This window comes from Lytechinus pictus, chromosome 8 (genome assembly GCF_037042905.1).
Source record: "Lytechinus pictus isolate F3 Inbred chromosome 8, Lp3.0, whole genome shotgun sequence".
Taxonomy (NCBI): Eukaryota; Metazoa; Echinodermata; class Echinoidea; order Temnopleuroida; family Toxopneustidae; genus Lytechinus; species Lytechinus pictus.
In genome coordinates, this window is record NC_087252.1 from 20,973,767 (window position 1) to 20,999,174 (window position 25,408).

The 25,408-nt window shown below is 37.7% G+C and overlaps 1 protein-coding gene across 2 annotated transcripts in view; it reads left to right on the plus strand.

Annotated features, from left to right (window-relative positions):
• The first annotated feature begins 2,112 nt into the window (after positions 1–2,112).
• The window catches only part of LOC129267034 (uncharacterized), an 87,616-nt gene continuing 64,320 nt past the window's right edge, over positions 2,113–25,408 (plus strand). The window contains exons 1-3 of one of the 2 annotated variants that reach the window (XM_064103760.1): positions 2,113–2,263; positions 6,127–6,411; positions 13,435–13,727. In XM_064103760.1, the coding sequence (XP_063959830.1) occupies positions 6,293–6,411; positions 13,435–13,727 (412 nt within the window). In that variant the 5' untranslated portion in view covers positions 2,113–2,263; positions 6,127–6,292. Of the gene's footprint in view, positions 2,264–6,126; positions 6,412–13,434; positions 13,728–20,581; positions 20,794–25,408 lie in introns of those variants that run through there. The other variant, XM_064103761.1, reaches the window with a different exon arrangement.

Consider the following 25,408-nt stretch of genomic DNA (forward strand, 5'->3'; position numbering starts at 1 on the left):
TGGGCATGAATCGGATACGTTCGACCTTATTTTTTTCTCATCAGAATCCACAAACTTTAGTTGATGTTATCAATTCTGAACTTATTATAATGTTACTGAATGGATAAGAGCCAATCGATTATCTTTGAACCTTAACAAAACAAAATACATGTTATTTAGTAATTCCATATAGACAAGTTACCGATGAACATTATGTTTGATAATACCCCATTACAAATGGTACCTTACACCAAATTTCTTGGTATAACAGTTGACAGTAAACTTTCTTGGAAAAATCATATTGAAAATATATCCAAAATAATTTCACGAAATATAGGTATTATTAATAGGCTAAAATTTTGCATTCCCTCCACATCACTTATCATGCTCTACTCATCCTTAATCTTGCCTTATTTAAACTAAGGGATTCTTATTTGGGGTGATACCCATCAATACTTATTAGACAAATTGTTGCTTTTGCAAAAGAAAGCACTTCGTATTATTTATAGTACATGTTTCCGTTCTCATACGGACCCACTTTTTCTAGAAAGTAAACTGTTGAAAGTCAAAGACCTGTATTTACTACAGTTAGGGCACTTCATGTATAGTTATAATAATAATGCTGCACTTCCCCATATTTTTGATGCCATGTTCCCTAAAAATCAATTTTATCATAACTAGCCCACGAGACACTCTGACGAACTTCACATTCCACTTTACAGAACTTTACTGGCCAAAAATACATTTCTTTTCAACGGTCCTAAATTCTGGAACTCACTAGCTAATAATATTAAAGACAGTGTCTCCTTAAATTCATTCAAACATAAACTCAAACTTATCCTGCTTAATTCCTATAATTCTTCGCAACGGAACTAACACTTCATTATCTTGATTTTAATCATTACATTTTTCACTTTTATTGTTTTATCTTTTTTCATCTGATATTGTCCAGTTATATCATCTTTTGTCATTTCACCAGATCAAGCTGGTTCGTGGTCAGCCCTTTCCCATTCTTAGTTTTCCTCCTTTTATAAAGTAGTTATCTTGTCTTGTACTGTCCTGTCTTTTGTTTTGTCTTGTCTTCTATGTCTTGTCATCCCCTCTCTCTATTTCTGTTTTTTTTTTCTTTTTTCTTTTTCCTTTCTTCTGTCTTGCGCAACACATCCTTTACTACGAAGACCTCTTTGTGTGAAAAGCTTTGCATTAGTTCAGTAATTATATTTGCATCCGTATGATTTCTTTTGTTCTCTCTTTCCTGTAATACATATATGTACGCATATCAGAATAAGTCTACTATACTTTTTTTCATTTCCAAGGGGGATCCACACTTTACAAGCTTTGCTTTTTAGTGGATCCCCCTCATTTCCATTTATGCTCTATATTATACTGTTTTTTTCTGTTTGGTTTTTTTTACGAAGTAAGAATGCCCTTCTGTAAAATTGTACTTGATTTGTATTACTTTATATTACTTTGTATTATGTTTTTTGAATGGAAATGAAATAAAAAGAATTGAATTGAATTGAATTGATGCAAAATGCTGTACCTTTAGGGGGAAGAAGGGCAAAAGTAATTGCATTAAATATACTACGTTAATCTTGGAGTCCAGGGGGCGGGGTTCGGGAGACTTCGATCCCGCCCCCGCCCCCCCCCCCAATTTTATAGTAACCATGTATTGTCTATTGAAACTTGAGATTTACCATGATCGAAATTGCAAATAAAATTATATGCCCTGATGTTCGCGCTTGCCCTCAACACGATAATCATTCCCCCTTTTTTCATAATTTTTGCAGTCATATTGGGGTGAATCAAGAAATTACAGCAATGGTGACATTATGTGACTATAGCTTTGAGATCATTGGAATAGCCTTTGTATTTTCATGACCAGTAAATAAAATATAAAAGAGGAAGGAAATGAAAGAAAGGAATTGGCTTACCTCCGGGTTTACCTATATCGCATATTCACTAAACTAACGATATACCATAATACTAATAATTCAAATTTAGCATAACTTATTATTTTTCAGTCATTATTGATGACACGTTATTTTCATTTGATTTTACTTTGTGTATTGAAATTATTCACCCAAATCATTCTGATAGAGCTACGAAAAATTTTTGCGTTTGTTTCTGCGCGCGCCCTCTCACGGTTGAAACGCGGTACTGAGCTACTTCGTGGTTCTCTGATTGTTTTGGAAGTTGGAGATCGGTCCAAAATACACACCCTGTTATTACAACAAAACTATTGATGCGGCAGTTTGGATGAAAGAGTACAATTGCTATTTTGGTAAGAAACGTCCATGTCAAAAATCCATAACTGATGGCGGAAGTCGCACGAACATGACGGCTGCGCGGTGGAGGGGTTCCCGACGGCCGACTCTGCCTGCGCCCCCGCCGGCACCGGCCGCGGGCTAGGCTCTAGCTGAAGTGGGTACCGCTGAACTAGCCTGGCGGCTTCTTGAGAGTAAAAATTATTTATAGTCACGTATTGTATTACCGGACACTATTATGATTCCGGACGCGCATATTACTGCGTTCTAAAACAAATTCGTACCGTAAGACTTCCGCAATTCAATTTCACAGAGCAATACATAGAACAAGATTGCATAAACAAGGCGAAAAATCAATTTTTTACCTAATTTAATTAGGCCCCCCTATCTCTAATTCTAAAAATGACAGAAAATGCGTAAAATATCATATAACATAGTTTTGTATTAACAATTGAGATATTTTCTAACGGAAATATGGGCCTGATTTGCCGAATTTCAATCTCGTCCACTCCTTCGATCGAATGATGAGGTGTATTGTGGGTGATCGTCGACGGCTAGTTCTCAAGCCAAGGTAACCGTGCGCGAGGTTTACCGTGAGTAGAGCCGTCGATCGGCAGCGCATCGATAGAACTTGATGAGCGTCACGATACGAACGCGAGCATATTATTATTGGAAAGTGCCATGGAACTAGCTAACATTACAAGACAAAATAAAATAAGTTATCAAACACGAATTTATTACCAACATCTGCTCAGATTCGATATAAAAAAGCAAATAATACTTAGAATTTACTCATGATATGTTATAAGAAGAAAAAAATCACAAAAATTTGTTCTTACATCATTATAAATTATAATCTAGGATATCTTTACCCGTCTGGCGCGCGTCCGGAATCATGATGTAATTTGTCGCGCACGAAAATAATTGTTTTTCGTGGAGGGGTATGCGGCAAGTGCGATGCAAAGAAAATGGTTGGTAAATATAAAATAATTTTATCATATTCATAATTTTCATAATATTTGGAATAGCAAGTTTGAATTTTTCTTGATTTTATTTCCTCTAGTTGTCATTTTTAAAGCACTGAAATAAAGGTGTCCGGCAATACACAGTGGCAAATTGTCCATAGACTGTGTACAACGGATAGACCGTCTCGGCTCAGCGAATCGGAGACTGCTGATTGGCCAATCACGCAGATCACGTCATGACTACGTGGTCACCAAAATAATTCCTTCGGACTGCGTGCGAAAGTATCGATAACGATATCCGGTCACATTGTCTACGCGGGGAATGGTCTTGGTTCGTGATCGGATCGCTCCAGTATCGATCGAAAATTATCGAGACTCTGCAATTTCATGCATATTCACGCGACGCTCCGAAACCCGGAAATCAATTGACTTTGTACATGTTGCGATAGACTCTATAAACTCCAACGAACACGATGCCATATCGACGCTAATTCGTAAGATTTTGACGAAAAAGCAAGAAGTAATCGAAATTCACTTACCTGTGCGGTATCGGTGAGAAAATAGATCCTCCGATAATACCTTTAATAATTCATAGAAAATATAGGAAAGTGAAATTCTAGGTCGATTTTGGTACGAGGTGATAGAGAATTGCACACTTGTTTTGGTGGAATACTGTATGGGGCAATAGAAGGCTTGCACTGCGCATGCTTACTATATTTTCATTCATAAATTGGCTCTCGGCAGTGGCTGGATGACGTCATGTAATAAGCAAAATGTACACGCCCGCTAGCGTTGAACGCACCGCTATCCGTTCTATACAATTTGCCACTGTGCATACTAACGTATGCTTACTCTCAATGAAGCCAGGGATTCCGGGCATGCCGGATTCCGGCCCGGGATTCCTTCCTATTCATCTGCGTGTACCGCCAAAAAACCCTGAAACTTTCGCCCCCGAGATTTCTACTTTCCTTCTAAAACATTCTAACTTTGTTAGCCATAAAAAAAGGCATAATTAAATCATGTATGTATGGCAAGTTCCCCCAGGTCTGCGCAGTCCCCCTTGTCTGCGCACACGCGTAACTGCGCGATTCCAATAAAAGAAGATACGCAACGAGCACGAACTTTAAACATGCAATACATAGACCGGTATTCATTAAAAAATCCGACTCAAAATGGTGGAAAAATAATGATTTTAGGGCATTTCATGTGACGGCCTCAAAATGCAGCCTTTCTCATCAAAATCCCAGAATCGTGTGCAAAGTGAATGCGTGCGCAGACATGGGGTATCATTTTTTTTTCAATCTGAAAATGACTGCCCGAGGTTTTTTCAAGAAAATCCTACATTTTCTTTCATTTCTTAATGAGAAATTTGGTACACTTACTCTTAAAGTGATTGGTTAACATTGGTTTGACTTTTAAAAAATCTGAGCTAGAAAGGTTACACTTGTCACCTGTGTCTGTGATATGTTACAAAAATGAAGCCCAGATAAAAATTGCGTTCGAAAATAATTATTTAGTGCTTCAAAAATTGAAATATAAAGTGACCAGAAACACCATCTTAATTTCATCCCATACACTTATGTGTACTATTTAGGCGTCTATAAGACGCCTATTTACAAAATCGGGGTTTGCCTTGTAGTCTTAGCTTTTCATTCTCAATAATGGTTGTTTTCAGGGTTTATTAGAACCATGCACTTGTACACATGTTTCATCTTGGTTTGAGAATTTTTTTAATCGGCTGCTCACAAAGTTAAACAATACCTTTAATAATGTAAGGAACATTATTAATTGAAAGATTTTGTGAAATAAGAAGAAATTCATGTTAAATCTTAACTCAAATTGTTAGGTGCGCAGACTTGGGGCCCACCATCATACATGGGCCTGGCCCACTCAAGGGTTCATTACATGCCGCCGCGCACAGAAAAATCAAGCCATAGAAGTCGTGTGTTGTGGACACCAGAAGTAGGATCGCAGCACGCGTGACCCACTAGATAGAAATCCACTTCCAAACGCGGTTCATGGTGCAAGGTTAGTATACTAATACTAACCTCACAATACGTGTGAGTGGGCCTGGCCATGGGATAAAACTTCATTTCCTACATTTCTACGCTCTCGGTTTTATTTTTAAACAAGAATTCATAAAAAAATGAGAAAAATATTGTGAAAAGACGGAAGAGACTTGCCTGATGTTTACGCCGCCATCTTGTTTCTTGTACTTCCCCAACGTTACGGACGCGTGCGTCGTGTAACGTTGGGGAAGTACAATAAGAAACAACATGGAAAGACGAGAAAGGATGAAAAGAGGAAATTAGAAGTATTCTTTTCTTGAAAGTGAATGAACTCCTGAAAAGGACTGTAAACCAGATGAGATGAGCTGAATATGGAGTAGTAGCAGGATGAAGTGAAGAGAGGTTACTCGACGATTCGGGCAAGTTGACCGTCCGTCTTCAGTCCTTTTCAGGAGTTCATTCACTTTCAAGAAAAGAATACTTCTAATTTCCTCTTTTCATCCTTTCTCGTCTTTCCATCTCAATCTTTCTGCCTGTATTTTCTTCTCTTCTTCATATTACACATGGTGATCCGTAAACCTTTTCCACGTTATTAACTCCACCATGCAAACCTACAAAGATCATCCAACTATTCATAGTTTATATTTTGGAATTGGAAGTTGTTATATGAACACCCCTTTATTTTGCTCGTATTACAATTTTAATATAACGATTGAATACAAAAGCTGGTCTTAGGAGCACTTCTCTTAGAGAGCGAAAAATGTGAAGCAAGGGCATGCCAGGCCCTGTGTTCAGACTTACCAGTGCACGGCATAGCGATATATATTTTTATGTTTTAATACAGACATATTCTTTGCATGGATGATGGCTTAATTCTTAATCTCTTTATTTCTCTTTTTTTAGCAGCGTGCTCACTTTCGGTGATCAACACTCTTTTCCTCGCACTACTTCTCTCTCATCCTTGCCACAATACTTGTCATCCACCATCATCATCATCATTTAGCTAAAAACGTTAAAAGGATTCTGAGAGTAGGAACACACTCATCTGTATGTGAAACAGTGTGAAATCAGCATGGAGGTCACGAAGCTGTTCACACTGCCCATGCTCCTCATCCTGTGTGGCGATGTGGAGCTCAACCCCGGGCCATTGCCGAAAGTAACAAGGATTTCATCAGTGACTGTCTCCAGAGCGTAAGTGTTGAAGGCCTTGGCCCCGTCTTACAAAGACACAACTATGGACGGCCAGCAACGTCAACATCTAAAATGCATGTTTGTGAAAAATATTTTCTAGATATGATGTACATTCATCATTCTCTTGAAGATTCATTGTGATTCTCTTTGTTTACCAAGTAGATTTGTGCAAATTCCTGTAAAAAAATTATGGTGTGGATGGATTTCCATACAATTGAGATTGACAAGAATAATCATAACTCTTTGTAAGATGGGGCCCTTTCTTACACAGAGTTATGATTGATCCAATCAATCGTAACTATCGAAATCCATCAGTGTCATAATTTTTTCTACAGGAAATTTGCAAAATGTCCTTTGTAAAAGGAGAACACACCAAATTGTCAAGAAATCAATGAATTTATGGATACATTCATATCTAGACATTTTTTTGAGCAAACATGCATTATAAATGTTGACTTTGCTGGCTTTCCAAAGTTGCGATTGATCGGATCTATCGCAACTCTTTGTAAGACAGGGCCCTGATGGGTGTTTGTTAAAAGCTGTTCGTAAAGTTACGCATGACTTAATGCACGACTGAAACATGTTCTTACTGCTAAGTCAGTTATATAGAGGGATCATTTTAGAACAAGAAATGATCACCAGTCATACATGAAGTTAATTGTTACTTACAAACAGCTTTATGAAACGCACACCTGCTATCACTTGTCATTGGAAGTGTTTTAGGTCAATTTTCAGATTTTTTTTCAACGTTTGAATGTTCAGTCCACAGTGAAAAGGATTTTTGCATTTATGTATTCACATTTATGGTAAAATGAATATTCAGAATTTTTTAGATGTAGGGTTTTAGAGGCGCAGATATATTTTGACGTCTTGCGAGGTTGTTTTAAAGAGACAAAATATGAAAATGATTTAACGTGTATGCCTATGAAAACCATCCAATATTTTCCATATTGGATGAAATGAACATTTTGCCCCGCCCACAAGATTATCATTGCCAAATAAATGATTGTGCGCATGAAGCTATTGTTACGTCAAAATGAAATTGCATCGCGTATTAGTTGCCAGGAGGTGTGGCAAAGGAGCGAGATTGCATCAATTTATTGAATTCAAATGCACTTGCACTATACGCTAGCGCATCTTTACAGAGATTCCTTTAAAAAATGAGATTACTCAGTTGCTATGCTCATGATTTTTTTTTTAAATACATAAAATGGTGAGTTAAAAACAATTTATTTTGCTTTATTTATTTTAAGCTTTGTGGGGGTGTCTAAATAATAACAATATTGGATGACCAATTTTCGTGGAATGCGTAGAAATATTTGTTTATATTTGTTTCGTCTCCGACTCATCCAATATTGTTCTTCAGCTCGTACAATATTTCTATGCATCCCACTCAACGCCATCCAATATTCCCTTAAAAAAGTATAACAGTGCCTCAATAATGATATTTTTTGCCTCACAATTTGAGGCACTTTGGTCATTTTAATATGTAGGAAAATTTTGAGAAGGACATGGTTTCACCAAATGATGCAAGTGCAAAGCGCAAGCTGAAGTTTTCTGGTGATTTATACCCTAAAAACAAGACATTATACTCAATTTGGCATCTTTCTAAATAGATGATGCGAGTTGAAAATTTTGTATATACCGATCTTAAAACTGGACATTTTAAGCAGGTTTTTGATTCACAAAGAACAAGATGTGTGAATATACAGTAGATAAGCAACTAATGTGAGTGCGAAGCGATATACTGACCCGAAAGGGAACACTCTTTAAGACGTAGGAAAATTGTGAAGACGATATGGATTTCAATCAATAAATGATGCGGGTGTGAAGTGGGAGCCGGATTTTTTTGACGAATTAGACTGGCTTTAAAAGTGGGACATTCTACATGTAAATACTTTTTAAGATTATGAACATGATGCATATAGTTAAAGTAGATTCTGACTAGGAGATGGTGGCCTATGAATTATGTGCCTACTGGTCCTTGAATCGTTGGTGAACGGCCACGCACAGGCAGATTTTTGTATTTTTTTTACACAGTAGTTTACATAGTTTATGAGCATCTAGACTGTCTTGAATGAAGGTGAACGGCCATGCCCAGGCAGATTAATTTTTTTTACGTAGTTTGAATAATTTAAGTTGATTATGACTGGGAGATGGTGGCTTATGAATTATGTGCCTACTGGTCCTTGCCCCTTAAATTGTAGGTGAACGGCCATGCCCAGGCAGATTTTGTTATGCAGTAGTTTACATAATTCTATTATATTCTGGCTGGGAGACGGTGGCCTGTGAATGATGTGCGTACCGGGCCTTGCCCCTTAAATTGTAGGTGAACGGCCACGCCCAGATTTTGTTATTCAGTAGTTTACATGATTCTATTAGATTCTGGCTGGGAGACGGTGGCCTGTGAATGATGTGCCTACCGGGCCTTGCCCCTTAAATTGTAGGTGAACGGCCACGCCCAGTCATATCTTTATATTTTTTTACATGGTAGTTTACATATTTTTAGTATATTCTGGCTGGGAGATGGTGGCCTGTGAATTATGTGCCTACCGGGCTTTGCCCCTTAAATTGTAGGTGAACGGCCACGCACAGGCAAATTTTGTTATTCAGTAGTTTACATGATTCTATTAGATTCTGGCTGGGAGACGGTGGCCTGTGAATGATGTGCCTACCGGGCTTTGCCCCATTAATTGTAGGTGAACGGCCACGCCCAGATTTTGTTATTCAGTAGTTTACATGATTCTATTAGATTCTGGCTGGGAGACGGTGGCCTGTGAATGATGTGCCTACCGGGCCTTGCCCCTTAAATTGTAGGTGAACGGCCACGCCCAGTCATATCTTTATATTTTTTACATGGTAGTTTACATATTTTTAGTATATTCTGGCTGGGAGATGGTGGTCTGTGAATTATGTGCCTACCGGGCTTTGCCCCTTAAATTGTAGGTGAACGGCCACGCCCAGGCAGATTTTGTTATGCAGTAGTTTACATAATTCTATTAGGTTCTGGCTGGGAGACGGTGGCCTGTGAATAATGTGCCTACCGGGCCTTGCCCTTTAAATTGTAGGTGAACGGCCACGCCCAGTCATATCTTTATATTTTTTTACACGGTAGTTTACATATTTTTAGTATATTCTGGCTGGGAGATGGTGGCCTGTGAATTATGTGCCTACCGGGCTTTGCCCCATTAATTGTAGGTGAACGGCCACGCCCAGATTTTGTTATTCAGTAGTTTATATGATTCTGTTACATTCTGGCTGGGAGACGGTGGCCTGTGAATGATGTGCCTACCGGGCCTTGCCCCTTAAATTGTAGGTGAATGGCCACGCCCAGTCATATCTTTATATTTTTTTACATGGTAGTTTACAATGTACATATTTTTAGTAGATTCTGGCTGGGAGATGATCGCCTGTGAATTATGTGCCTACCGGGCTTTGCCCCATTAATTGTAGGTGGTGAATGGCCACGCCCAGGCAGATTTTGTTATGCAGTAGTTGACATAATTCTATTACATTCTGGCTGGGAGATGGTGGCCTGTCAATAATGTACCTACTGGACCTTGCCCCTTAATTTGTAGGTGAACAGTCAGGCCTGGGCAGGTTTTTAATATGATTTCATACAGCAGTTTACATATTTTAAGTAGATTATGGCTGGGAGATGGTGGCCTGTGAATTATGTGCCTACCGGGCCTTGCCCCTTAAATTGTAGGTGAACGGCCACGCTCAGTCATATCTTTATATTTTTTACGCGGTAGTTTACATATTTTTTGGTAGATTCTGGCTGGGAGATGGTGGCCTGTGAATTATGTGCCTACCGGGCTCTGCCCCTTAAATTGTAGGTGAACGGCCACGCTCAGTCATATCTTTATATTTTTACGCAGTAGTTTACATATTTTTAGTAGATTCTGGCTGGGAGATGGTGGCCTGTGAATTATGTGCCTACCGGGCTTTGCCCCTTAAATTGTAGGTGAATGGCCACGCCCAGGCAGATTTTGTTATTCAGTAGTTTACATGATTCTATTAGATTCTGGCTGGGAGATGGTGGCCTGTGAATAATGTGCCTACTGGGCCTTACCCCTTAAATTGTAGGTGAACGTCCACGCCCAGGCAGATTTTGTTATGCAGTAGTGTACATAACTCTATTAGATTCTGACTGGGAGACGGTGGCCTGTGAATTATGTGCCTACCCAAGCCTTGAAATAAGCGGGCGCTGAGCGCAAATTGGCGCTCATAAAGCCATCAATTGCGCCCATAAAGCCCTAAAATCATCAAAATTTTGACGACCGGGCGCAAATATTTTCCAGGTAATTGTGCCCGCCGTGAGTGAGCAGTGAAGCCATATATCATACATGTAATTTAAATATCTGAAAAGCCAAAATCAAGTAGCTTTCAATTTACGATAAGCACAGTTTCAAATTGCCAAGTGCGTCTTTTTTCTGTACCATAAAAAGTGAGCTACGTCCGTCTTTTTTTTCCTGTAATACATGTGCGCGTGTGCTTCCTGTAGCGGTAACAGTTTTTCCATACTTCACCATGTGCAATTTCTAATACACACATTTCCAGTTGGGATTATGTATCTACCGGGCCTTGCCCCTTAAATTGTAGGTGAATGACCACGCCCTGACAGATTTTTATATTTTTCGTACAGTAGTTTATGTAGTTTCAGTTGATACTGGCTGGGAAATGGTGGCCTGTGAATTATGTGCCTAACGAGCCTTGCCCCATGTAGGTGAACGGCCTGTCAGATTTCTTTTCTACACAGTACATGTAGTTTACATTTATTCCTTGATGCTGGCCCCAGCTACGGCCGGGATAATAATATGACACTAAGTATCAAAGCGCAGTTGAGTATATGCACATAGTAACTGCCTTATATAAATAGACATATATTACATAAAGTAGATTCTGACTTGGAGCTTGTGGACTGTGAATTATGTGCCTATTGGGCCTTTGCCCCTGAAATTATAGGTGTGCGTCTACGGCAAAGCGCAGGCAGCTTTAATATTTTTTTACACAGTAGTTTATATATTTAAAGTAGATTCTTAATGGGAGATGGTGCCCTGTGATTTATGTTGGGCCTTGCTCCTTGATTCATAGATGAACGGCTACACCCAGGCAGATCTTATTTACAGTACTAACATTTCATTGAAAGACCACTGAAAGACTGTTTTGAACCGTTTCAAAAAGTTTTGGAGATCATGGAGACCACAAAGACCACTGGAAGATCCATCAGGAATTGTGAAAGACCTCTGAGATCATTGAAAGTTCGTTGAAAGACCCTTGAAAGATCAAGCAAGTTTCATTGTCTTACAGCAGTCTTTCAGAGGTCTTGCTCTCTGTGGAATGGGGTTTTTAGTTGCATACCTATCCTGTTCATGATTACAAAGTGCTTTAAATGTCCAGCTTATAGGTTGGAATATCAAACATTTCAGGTTGCGCTTCGCATTTGCATTGTTGAAATATGTATCGTCTTCATGGTTACTCCAAACAGCCCTTGACAGCTCACTTTTTGATCAGGACAGTATATCAAAAATTTTAGCTTGCATTTATTGTTTAGTTACATATGCATCTTGTTCATGATGAACGAAAATGCTCAGAATGTTCAATTTCCAGGACAAAATATGTGAAATTTTCCAAAATTTCTAGCTACTGCTTCGCGCTTGCAGTATTTAATCAGAGCTTATTACATACAGTTATCTTGTTACAAGAATATAGCTGAGAAATAATTGTTAGGACTACCCCTTCAAAGAAACCAGCCAAAATCAGCTTTGAGCTGCTGTTCTGGGGAATATGTGGATGAAAATATTTGTTTGCCCCCCCATGGCAAAAGCTAGATCTGCCTCTGATTTGTAGCTGCATATAAAGGCCAAACCCCAGAAACACTCATTGCAGATCAAACTACTTCCCATTTTTTGGCCAGTGCTCATGAAAGTTTGCACCAACATTGATCTTCAGATATACATTAAACAATTCCAATTTCCCAAATACATTGTAGGAAATTAAAAACAAGCAAAACAGGAAAACTAATTGCTGGTCGAACTAAATTTTGCAAAAACATTCATCTTCGCTTAGGGTAAAGACATGCAAAAATCATTTTCCAAATGTATTGGAAACTGTGTTGCAATGGTAACGACATACATGTAGGGTGGGGGTATTAGTCACCTGTGGTAATCGCTCCCCCCCTCCCAGATCGTCCTATGAATTTTTACATAGGATTATACAGAATTTAGTTGATAGCTTTTCTCTCAGTCATGACAAAAAATGCTAATCAAATATGGTAAAGCAAAATTATTCCCTGTAGTTCATTTGAAATAAGATTGGGATGGATTTTTTTTTCGGGTCATTGGTCATTGGTACTTTTTTATTTCTTTTAAAGCACTCGATGATGATTTTCAGTGGAAATTTTTGAGGGCTTCATTCTTACAAAATAGCCGAGACACAGGTTTCAATATGGACCCCACGCTTTTCAGCTTAGTAGGTGTTTCACAGAGGGTTAAGTGCGACTTACCGCCCTTTCACACGGTAAAAAAATATTGTAATTTGAAAAATAAGGCTAATGACGATTTTTGAGCAAGTGTGAAACCAAACTAGAATCATGAATGCTAATCACAATCACAATTTCAAAGTTTACTCCGGAGGTGAATTCCAGTTAAGTTTCACTCAAATTAGGGTAGGAATTTTCTTTGTGAAAGGTTTGATGATTCTAAAGACTAATTGCAATCATCATTGCAATGATAATTCAATGTTCATGTGTGAAAAGGCCCTTAGAGTCATGCTTAAATGCCGAAGCACACATGACATGTAACGCCCAATTAGGCCTATGCCCAGTCTTATTGATTGGTACGCAGAAGTGTGCATCTTCTACGTACAATTTGACGATGAAGCCGTTTATACAGCAAGCAGCTGGGAATTAAAATCTGGCTCTATGTCACACTTAAATCTTTGTGAAACACCCCCCCCCCCTCCAGATTTGTTAAAATTGAATTCTTTAACAGAAAATAAATATGACATTGGTTTCTTCAGTCCAAGGTCAGATGGCTCGCGTGTGAGTGTCGTATTTACCGATCAAATGTCCGAGAAAGAAATCTTGGCCTACGCCCATACCTTCACCGAAGCCGATTGGTCATACATAGGACATGACCTTGGTTACAACGCCCAAGAACTAAACAACCTTCGTAGACGATGTCCAAGGCTTAGAGATGCTTTCTTTTTGATGATTAAGATGTGGCGTGACAACGGGGGCGTCCGGAAGCCTGGAGGCTCCGTCTATGTGAAGAAGCTGACGATGACGTTCAATAGATCTCCTCCTAGTAAACGTAAGTTGTTTTTTAGTTACACGGTAGACGTAGTTAGACTTCATATTAATTTTATGATGAGTAAATTTGCAGATTTTTCTTCACCCATTTTATGTACTTTCTCATCCTATGTGATCTAATCCTGGTTGAGTACCACCTACATACAAGTAGAGAGCCAAGTTGGCTCAGTTGGTACATGTAAAGTGTCGAACCAAAGATGATGGGTTCGAGTCCACCCCGGGCGGATGACAGAAGCCAGTGCGTTGTGTATAAATGTCTCTCCCCTGTTCCATAGATGCAGGCTATTTTTCAGTGGAAAACACTCCATCCCTCGGGTAGGACGTTAGATGGAGGCCCCTCTTATTTAAAAGGAGAGTCACCTGCTTGCACGTTAAGAACCGATTGCACTATTCGTATAAGTGTTGGGGGAAACCGGGTGTAGTTGTCCACCTGCACTCCCCGGCCAGGACCAAAATCCAGTTGAAACCAATTAGAGCAAAACCAATTGAAACCAGTTGGCCAACTGGAATCAGCTGGCAATTGGTTTCAATTGGTTCCAGTTGAAACCAATTGGGCAACTGCACCTCAGTTGGTTCCAGTTGTTCCAATTTCACTATTAAAACCAGTTGAATCCAATTGGAGGCAACTGGTTTCAATTGGTTACAGTTGAAACCACTTGGTTTCAACTGGAACCAGTTGGAAATTCCAGTTGGAATGAACTTAATTACCGGTAGTTACAAATTAATTAGCATTTGTACTAACTATTGCTCATGCCAACACAGAAGCATTGTTATATGTCTATTAATACCACTGTAAGGGGCATTGATAAAATTTAGACTTTCATGCATACATATTTATGTGGAAGAGCTTCGAATATATGTATTTGTATTTGATGTAATTTGGTAACAGTTAGTGGTGTATTATTATCTTTTAATCTGTTAGAAATTGTAATCTATAATATTTATGAACATGGTTTTCACTGCTAACTCTTCTAAACATTTATCTTAAACACGTGAGGCACTTGAGAAAGAAAAAAAATTAATTGATACATTGTAAATGATGATGAATCACATAAACACATTAATCTGTACACATTGGCAGATAATATGCAAATTAACTGGTTTCAATTGGATCCAGTTGGGTAACTGGAAAATTTTCCAATTGGAAACCAATTGGAAGTAATTTCCAGTTACCCAACTGGATCCAGTTAGGATTTCCAGTTACCCAACTGGTTCCAGTTAGGATTTCCAGTTATCCAACTGGTTCCAATTACAAGTCCTTTCCAGTTAGAAGTCATTTCCAGTTACCCAACTGATTCCAGTTAGGATTTCCAGTTAATATTTCCAGTTACCGTAACTGGTTCCAGTTAGAAATCATTTCCAGTTGGAAGTCATTTCCAGTTACTCAACTGGTTCCAGTTAGGATTACCAGTTTTGCCCAACTGGTTCCAATTGGTTTCAATTGGAAATTGTTACATTCCAGTTAAGACCAATTGAAACCAGTTGAAACCAATTGAAACCAGTTGGAAATCCAACTGGTTTCAATTGGATTCAGTTATATTCGGAGGAGAGACCTGCGGGTCATAGTGCTTCAGTTCGCTTTTCGCCTGAAGTCCAGGCACAGGTGATGCTAAACAAATAATAACACTACGGTAACCAATTGTCCAATTGCCATGTAGCCCATTTTTCAGTTTGTCTTATTTTCAGTTAGGCTTTACCCCCTTTTGTCTATTACTGTAATCCAATCGGTCTAACACCATAGTTTGTATAATTAAATGAACTGTTTATGAGCAAAAATTTTATTTCACAAAGTGAAAAATGATAAGTAGTCAATGTGGAAATTTGACCAACTAGGAATTAGACAAATGAAAATTAGACTAAGTGGGTATTAGACCAGTTTAATCTAGGCCAAATGGCAATAAGACCAAATTGCTTGTAGACCAAATAGGTTATCCCATGTGGTAATATATAAGACTATGTGAGAGGTAGACCAACTGCTTGTGGACCAAATGAATGTAAACCTTGAGATGTCTGCGTGGAGACTCCATTTATGTGAAGAAGCTGACATTAGCATTCAACAGATTCAGAATTCCTTGTAAGTTTATTCAGAGTTCCTTTTTTTTGGTAGTTGTAATGAGGCTGTGGAGCACTATTTCAAAAAAGTATTTTGTCAGCCAACTTGGAGAGTGGCCCAAGATAAAATTATGTAAGATGGTAAGTAGACCAAGACTCTCAGGTTATTACAAAGTTGTTAATACAAAGTTACAAACTGTCGAATGGAACAAGTGGCTACCGTCCAAGCAGGTACATATTGCCATAGTCTGGTTGTTTACTCAAGAAAATTTCAGGAAGACACAATATGCAAGAGAGTTCTAACTTCATACTCACCTAATTTGTTCACCGCAGTCGGTATGAGAATGCTTTGAATAATTGCGAAAAATTTCAATGAAATACATGTATGTATCTTCCAAATGAAGGGTCCAATGCAGAAACACAAAAATGCGGTCAATCACAAATAAAAAATCAAATGCAACTTGATTTTTGAACCAATCAGAAGCTTGCATTTGGGTATAAATGTGTTTGAAAAGGACTCCTTTTGCAACAGATCCTTTACAAGAGAGAGTAAGATAGTTTAGATTAGAGATGCGTCTACCTCAGTCGCATCTGTTTCGACCAAAGACATCTGTTCAACTAGAAGTGCTGAAGAAGACAATATACAAGAATGTATACATCTTCAGGAGAAAAGAAAGGCCATGATACAAAGAATGTGGGGTGTTAAAGTATCTGATAGCAAAACTACAAGTGAGCTCATTGAAAGGGTGGGCTTGGAAGAAACTGTTGTGGAAGTGGTAATGAGAAGTGGTTTGAGAAGGATGGGTCATGTGTTGAGGAGGAAAGACTATGGGCCCGTATTCTGAAGTCAGGTTTAACTTAGACCCAGGTCTAACTCTGTGCTAAAATTATGGGGAGCCAAAAGTTCAAAAATTCTGTTCATATTGTATATTTCTTATGTTTACTATTTTGTTTCCTTTTGCTTTCATAATGAAAAAAATACTTCAGTTATCATTCCCCGACAATTAGGAACAATTTGGGTGTCATATGAGTTAATATATTGAATGTGTACTGTTAGGGATTTGTGCCCCGATTGGCTCTCATAGTTAAACCACAACTTTAAACCAGAGTTCGATTTAAACCCTAGTTCAGAATACGGGCCTATAAATCTTTGAAAAGAGCATATGATTTGGAAAGTGGATGGCACAAGAGGAAATGAAGACCAAAGATTACTTTGGAAAGATATGTTGGAGAAGGAAAGCAGTAAGGTCGGTCTGAACAAGGAGAAAGCTTAAGACAAAAAGAAGTGGAAAGAAGTAGTGTCATCAAGGTGCAAGAGTCAGAGAGAAAAATGCTATCTGAAGCAATTCATGATGATAATTGATAATGATGTGATAGGGGGGGGTTTTAATGTATATTTTTAATGTATAACTTTGATATTCTGAACAAAATAAAGAAGTGCAGAACTTGGGTCCATGATTTTTATTTGTACTTTGCTGCATTCCTTTGTGTAATATTTAGTGCCATTTTAGGCAAAAGTTGTATATTATGCAAATTGAAGGCTGTTTTCTCCATTAAGCTAGCTTTATTTTCATAAAGTACAAGGATCATTGCATAAAATCCCTGTGTTTTATCAAGACCTTTCTGTCTCTGTCTTCCTTAAAGGGATGGTCCAGGCTGGAAGTATCCATCTCAATAAATAGAGTAAAATTCACAGAGCAAAATGCCAAAAATTTGATCAAAATCGGATAACAAATAAGTTATTGAATTTTAAAGATTTGCATTATTCCGGTGAAACAGTTCTAGGTATGTCTTTATGAATATTCATTAGGTGGGCTGATTCTTGGGCTGAACTTGTTCTTTTGTATTTTATTATATGAAATTAGGTTTATTCAAAATTTTTCTACCAAGAACTCAAACAATTGGATTGACAACTTATTAAGTGCATTAGTTATTTATTGCCGCAACTTAATTCATCATAATGGAGACACATCATTTACACATGTATGAACAAATGAAACATTTAAGATTTCATGTAATAACATAAGACAAAGGAAAGTGGGGATGTGACATCATCAGCCCACCTGATGAATATTCATGACGATGTGCATATAACTGTTTTCACAAAATATTGATAAATTTTTTAATTCAATAACTTCGTTATTTGTTATCTGATTTTGATGGAATTTTCAGCATTTTGCTCTGTGAATTTTACTCTTATTTATTTAGATATAAATATTTTCAGCCTGGACCATCCCTTTAAAATAATACAACTTTGATTCATTTAGATTTCAGTCATATTTTCATAAAACTCAATTTAGCAAAAGTAGTGGCGGTTCCATTCTGGAATGTCAAATGTATAAACCTACAAAAGTTTAAACTTTGATATAAAAAAGTCTGATCGGCTGTATTTCTGTTCAAAGTGACAATTAACTTACACTGTATTTATCCTTTAACACTGTATTCATGTCTTGATAAAAAGCAGGTTAGTGTCATTCAAGCTCTGAACCCTGCTGTACAAATAGAAAACATTTCAAACATCCTACAATACATAGTTCTCAAAAAAAAAATTTATATCCCAAACAACCCCCCCAAAAAAGTAATGATAATGAATAGATAAAATGAATGATAGATTATAAAATGTTACAAATTTATAATTAAAAAACAAAACAAAATAGACCATGGTTTGAATTTGGTCATAGACTTTAAGATTACTCATACGTTGTCTTAATCCCGGGGGGGGGGGGGGCACTCGACCAAAAAAGTGGTAGGGGTGTGCCGCGGGCGAGGCAAAAAACGGGGGCCTTGGAGCGAGATTATTGTAAAAAGGAGGGTCCTTGGAACGGGCTTCGGAACTACAAATGTTTGTGAAAACGGGGGTCCTCGGAACGGATCTCCGTATCTCTGTGAGTGCGTATGCATCCCTATGGAACGGGCAATCGTGCATGACGCAGCTAGCGCGGCCTCCGCCGGGTGCGCTCGCGCTTAGGCGATGGTCGAAAAGCGCTCTAGGGCCGCTTTTCACCAAAATTGTAGCAGATCAATGCGACCGGAACGGCGTAACGAAAAATATGCGTAGCTTTGGAGCTGATTTCTTTCTTCTTTTTTCTCGATAAGAAGGAAATGCTATGCCTTGGAGCGGCTTTCTTTGTTCTTTTTCTCAATAAGACAAAAATGCTATGCCTTGGAACGGAAATTTGAGTGTAAAAATGGGGGTCCCCTCCGCGGCACATACCCACTATGCATTATATACTGAGTGCCCCCCCCCCCGGGTCTTAATACTTTGTCAGAAAAAAAATATATGTAATATAGTGTACAACTGTACATGTTCATACAATTTATACAACATAGTGTACAACTGTACATGTTTCTCTTGCACCCCCCCCAAAAAAAAAAATCTTAGAATGGCCATAACAATTGAAGAGATTTCATCATGATTAGATCGCTTTTGCATTGAAAAGAAACTTTGCTGAGCAAATTGATAATTACTTTATGAACATGTAGAATCTTTTTGTGTTTCATTCAAGGGGGTCCTTAATTGTAAAATCTGTAAATAATGAAATATTGTATAGTTCTTTATACATATATATATATTGTGTGAAAGAAATGGATGAAGAGAACAATGGTAGGCGTAGCTTAAATCAAGGTTCCCCAGAGCTATCTACCCTTTTTGGAAAAATTGGTGATGCCGAAAAAATGTCCCTGCCGGGAATTGAACCCGGGCCCCCAGCTTTGAACGCCGGTGCCTTAACCACTAGACCACAGAGACGGGTTAGTGGCTAGGGCGACCCCGATCCAATTGACCGTCAGATAGACAGATTTTCGACACCATACCAATTGTAATTTCCTTTGTCGGGTGAAGGTGGGTTTTGAACAATGACATATATATATATATAGATATATATATCAATAATTCTGAGATGGACTTGACCGGGGGGGGGGGGGGCACTTCCATTGACGAGAGGATACCATGCGCGACCATGGGGTCTCGAAAAGCACCCTAAACACGTATTTTCTATTTTCTGAAAATGCACCCCTTAACAAGTATTGGCGTGTGAAACCCTACCCTTAACAAGTATTGGAAACAAAACGATATTCTTGCATGGCAAATTTCCTGAATTGACCCCCTAAACAAGTACAGCGATATTTTTATTGTTATGTGACGGACGCCGGTCGTCGGTTTTACCTTCACCTACATCATTGGGTTTAAATGTAGTACAGCCCCACCTCCCACATCTAGCGCAAATCATACTCTAAACACGTAGTGTTGACTCTTGGTGCAAAAGTACATCCGTTATAAAACATTTTAGTCCTAATTTTTACACCCTCGCAAATTTGACCCTAAATACGTAGCTTTCCTGATGAAAATAGATACCCTTTTTTCATTATTTTAGTGTTTTTGACACCTTTATCACGTTACGTATGTAACGTGCCCTATCTTGAAAAAGACATCCTTTTTACATGTTTTTTTGGTCGCGCATGGTATCCACTTGTCAATGTAAGTGGCCCCCCGGGACTTGATGACCTTTAATTAAAAAATTACATACATATATAAAGGAGACTAGGATTAAATTTCATATATATAACGTTTTAAATGAATTGAAACAAGATATTGCCACATTTCTTGTTGATGGAGGAACTGACTGACTCAGTATATTTCAATTATAATTGTATTTTGAGTTGTTTATTATATTATCAGTTTGGGTCACGCATGATTGAATAGAATTGAATTGAATTACTCCAACGTAATATATCTAACGGGGATTCCCCTATCCGGGTTTACGTTTCGCAATACTAGTACTAGCACTCTGCGCATGCGCATTTGCATTTGAAGTGATGTGATGTGTGCGATTGTCCTGATGTGTAGTGCGGACTGACGATCTATCCTTCGCAAAAAATGGCAGATTTATTCGAAGGGGAGACAGTTATCAATCCAGAACACCTTTTAACTGGTGGACGAGGATTTCGGGCTGGGATTTACAGAAGAGGACCGAACGGGACTGTTATTAGGTGTTCAGGAGAATACATCAAACAAGGTACTAATTTTTTTGCATTGACATTGTCGTGTGGTTGCGCTAGTGCAGCCGGTACCGTATGGCACAGGTACGTGCGCCCGGAACTGGAGGGGGCGAGGGTGGTAGGGGCAGGGGAGATGCAGGTCACGCGTCATCGCGATCATCCCCGGCCCACTTCGCATGGCCTGGGGTGGCCGTGGGCCTTGGCCTTGTCCGTCTCGGTATATCGCCGCTCCGCTCCCCGCAGAGCTGAGTTCAAGATCGTGGACTCAGTGAGCATGGTGAAAATTGATTTTTTTTTAATTAATCATTTGAAATAAAAGTTAGCACCTATGACCTAATCTACATACATCATGTACAATGATAATGAATGTTGTATGACCCATCAAATTAAATTGTGGGTGATCACTGATTGTAATTGTCATTCATAAAAAACGAAAAAGAATCTAGACAGGAATAACTGTCGTTTCTGGGGATTTATTCAACAATTTCTGACATTTTTGAGTGGAGCCAACGTAGTTCAGCGGAACAACCAAAATACAGAGACTGAAGCTTTTGGTCTAAAAAGAATCGTGCTTTAAAATAGGTGCAAAATTTTAATTCAAATTATTAACTAAATACTTGCTGAATTGATCATGCATTGCAGGGTAAAAACAAATTCTGATGCATGCATACCAGAAATGATTTGGGCAGAAATTAGCATCTGATTCTCTGTCCGCTCGCATTTAAAGATAAGTGAAACTGAAAGAAAATAAAAGATGCACTAATGAGCCATTAAACTCCAACCCATTTTTCTGCGCAAACTTGATTTTAACTTTAACTTTTAAGTCATCTCGCTCATGAATGCGTATATCACATTTGGTATCAAAATGAAGAGGAATGTTGAATATTTCATGATGGTTTATATTAAAGTGAAGTATGAATATTTTGGGTATGTTGAAAAAAAATCACAGGAATTCCCGGTTTCCTTTTTGTAGGATGCACTGTACAGTGCGTCCCAGAATAAAGGAAACTAAGCTTCCCATGCCAATTTTCTTCAAAGGCAAATAAATTTTGATATTTCATTTACATCACCATACAATTCAATTATTTCTCTATATGTTCAGGGAGAAATAAAACTTTGTTTCACAGGACGACGAGGAGAAAATTAGAATATTTCATATAATAAAATACAAAAGAAATAGTGAGTGAGTGATGTCATCAGTTCCCTCATTTGCATACCGACCGGGATATGCATATGACTTTTTTTTTAAATTAAGCGAAAATTTAAATTGTCATAACTTTCTTATATTACATCCGATTTTGATGAAATTTTCAGTTTTATGCTTGTTGGATTTTTTTTCTTTTTATTCAAATCAACTTTTTGTTGGGGTGGACTTGTCCCTTAATTTTCCAGAACACCCCTTAGAACTATGCACATGAAGTTAATGAATGTTACTTTCTGTAGCACACTCATTCAGTACATGGTGGACTGAAAAGTCTACACTAACATCAGCCATGGAAACCTTCAGAAGTTATGCAATCCTCCCCTATTTACCTCGGCTCAAGGATAAAATTATTTCCTTATTTTATTTTTGAAAAATGAAAAACAAGAATTCTGTTGTATTTTCCAGCAATAGATGGCCCCAAAGAACAAAAAATGCTCCCAATTATATCTTAGCATACATACATGTACTAGTTTAAAACAAAAGAAATTAGTCAATTATAGGCGAGAACAGCAGGGACAGTGACCCAAATCTATTCTGTGCTTTATAGGATCCAATCTCTGCTCAAATTAAAAAAAATCAAAGCTTTAAAGAGCAAGTTCATAGTAACGTACTGTAAGTGCAGAAACATACCAGCAATTTTAGATGAAATAGCAACCCTTTGTAGTGAATTTTCAATTATATACATGTAACTTTAATAGTCTGCTCTCAAGTGAGATTTTAACAAGGTGTAAAAGCAGTATTATCACTAGTCTAGGGATTTTTTTTAAACCTATTTTACAATTCCTTGAAATCTCACTTAAAAGCAGACTAAGCTCATTGAAAATACATTTATTATTAAGGGCTAATAAATACTATATACAGGTAGTAGGGGTTTTTACTGCTTATAAATACAGTATAAATAGAGATCTGACTTAAAGGTGAAGTAAGCCAATTGAAAATTTATAATGGTTACTAGTTTATCTAACATTGTAGACTTGTGTCAAATCTCACATAACATGGAAAAACAAATCTCTATTGTACTGAGATTTTTAAGTATGATCCCCAACTGATCATTATCCTTTGTATAGGCCTAATTGATGAAATTGTTTCCTTTGATGTACAGTACAGCCCTAGTACATGTTTAAGAAAACAAGTTTATTATAAAGAAAACAGCCTTGACAGTTAGCTCTCACTCTCTGTAGCCTTCTCTGTTTGCCTCCCCATCCACTCTCCTGACAAAGAATTAATTATCCTTGTATTATACCTTTCCCTTTTAGGTACCTGCATGTTAATAAGGGTCCACGTATTCCCTTTAAATTTTCTTTAATTGGCTCTTTGTTGGGTAAATTGAGAGAAATCAACTACATGTACATGTATGTCATTTCTTTCCACTCTGACAACTACCTTTAAAGCATTTCAGTTACTGTGTCAGTTAAAACCACTGACTATTTTATTGCTAGCATGTCTTTATTTTGTTTAAATTTTCTTTCTTTTTTCAGTATCTTAAATCTTAACAGTTGTCAGTGAAAACCACTGACAAATATCATAATGCATATCTTTTCCCATTCCCCATTCACCCACTGTGCACATCTGGCAAAATATAAAACCATGATGTCTTTTATATTTTAGCCAATACATAAACATGTTGATAATGAAATGAAAAAGTACTGAAATTCCTAATTTAACTTTCAGTACCGGTAGGTTCATGTTCGTTTTCAATGCATCATATCACTGATTTTGGTGCAATATTGATTGATGTGTATCCCAGTTTTACTGGTACGGTACAACATACATGTACATATTCCCTTTAAAGGGGAAGTTCACCCTGACAAAAATTTTATTGTAAAAATAGCAGAAAAATTAATTACATTTGATTTGCATTAAAATGATGAAATTCCTTATGCGACATCAGTATTTTAATCTCTGTACTCTTTAAGAGGGGGTCCCTCAGTCCCCTACTACATGTACTGCATGAGTAAAAAAAAATTGACTCCTCAGAAATCCCAAGTTTAAGAAAAAAGTATGAAATGAATGCATAAGGCTGGAAAGAGTATCTTCTCCCAAATAATTTGATACCCTATTTATGTGGTATGTCTTCATGCTTGGATGTTCAGTAGGCATTCTTTGCAGTGATGTAAATTTTGATTTGCACCAAAGTAAGGCTTGACTGCAATAAATGAATCCAGATCCAATGGTGTCATAATCCTCCATGAGTTTGTAAACATATTTGAAAATCCCTTTTCACTGAAATTAACTTGAGAACTGGTACTAAAAAGTCTTTATTAAACAATTAAAATGTAAATTGCTGAAAAAGTGTTTTGAAATGGATTTTAATGCAACCCGAATAGGATTATGACATTATTGACATCCGGATTCATTCATTGCAGTCATGTCTAACTTTGGCGCGAATCAACATTCACATCACGAAAAGAATACCTCCTGATCATCCAAGCGTGAAGACATACAACATGAATATGGTATATAATTATTTGGGAGAAGATATTCTTTCCAGCCATATAATGATTCTGCATTCATGACATTTTTGGGGGGATTTGTGGGGTGTCAAGTTTGTTTTTACTTACACGGTATGTATGTATGACGTTTTGAATGTCGCTCTTAAAGAGAAATTCCAGTAGTTGCAGTAAACACTGATTTCATGAGGAAGTCTGTAAAACCAGGCTTAATTGTCAGTATATCATCGAGGATCTAGATCTGGTACAGTTACATAAACTGAACTTTGTGAAATCTTAAAATCTACGCTGAAAAATGTTCAGACTGAACTTCCCCAACACAGATAAGCGCACATGGGACAGTGTATAATTATTGTCGGGCCCGACGCTCTACCCGAATCTTGTGCTTATTTGCTGATTTCTCAGCAATTACACAATTTCTTCCAGAATCCTTTGGCACATGCGTTTTATTTATACAAACAGACACTTTGGTGGTCATTTCATTGGATTCTGTACGAACTCATTTTGATATCGTTACCAAAACTAGCATTTACCTTTAAAGTCTCAACTTACATGATGATGATGATGATGATGCACAGCATTTGTATAGCGCCATGTATCTGTCAAAGACATTCAAAGGCGCATTGGAGGAGCCAGCCAATCATGTACAAAGAGATTTATGGAACTTCCCCAGACCTGTGCAATATCAGTAGTGTTTAGACAACAATAGAAAGGAATTCTGAACATTGTGTATAATAAGAAAAGGGTACTGCATTGAAGTGCAATTGCTTTTCAGCAATGCAAATGTTAGGAGTGGTATAAATGACCAATTGTTGTGAAAAATTTATGTTGTGTGAAAATGAAAATGAAACATTCCCAGTGGAATTCATGAATGTGTAGCCAGCTGTGACGGGCATAATTTGTATTGTTCAGTTTGAATAGTTTCCTAGGCATACTTTCCCAATAGTACAGTATTTGCCTGTGCACTGTACATATTTT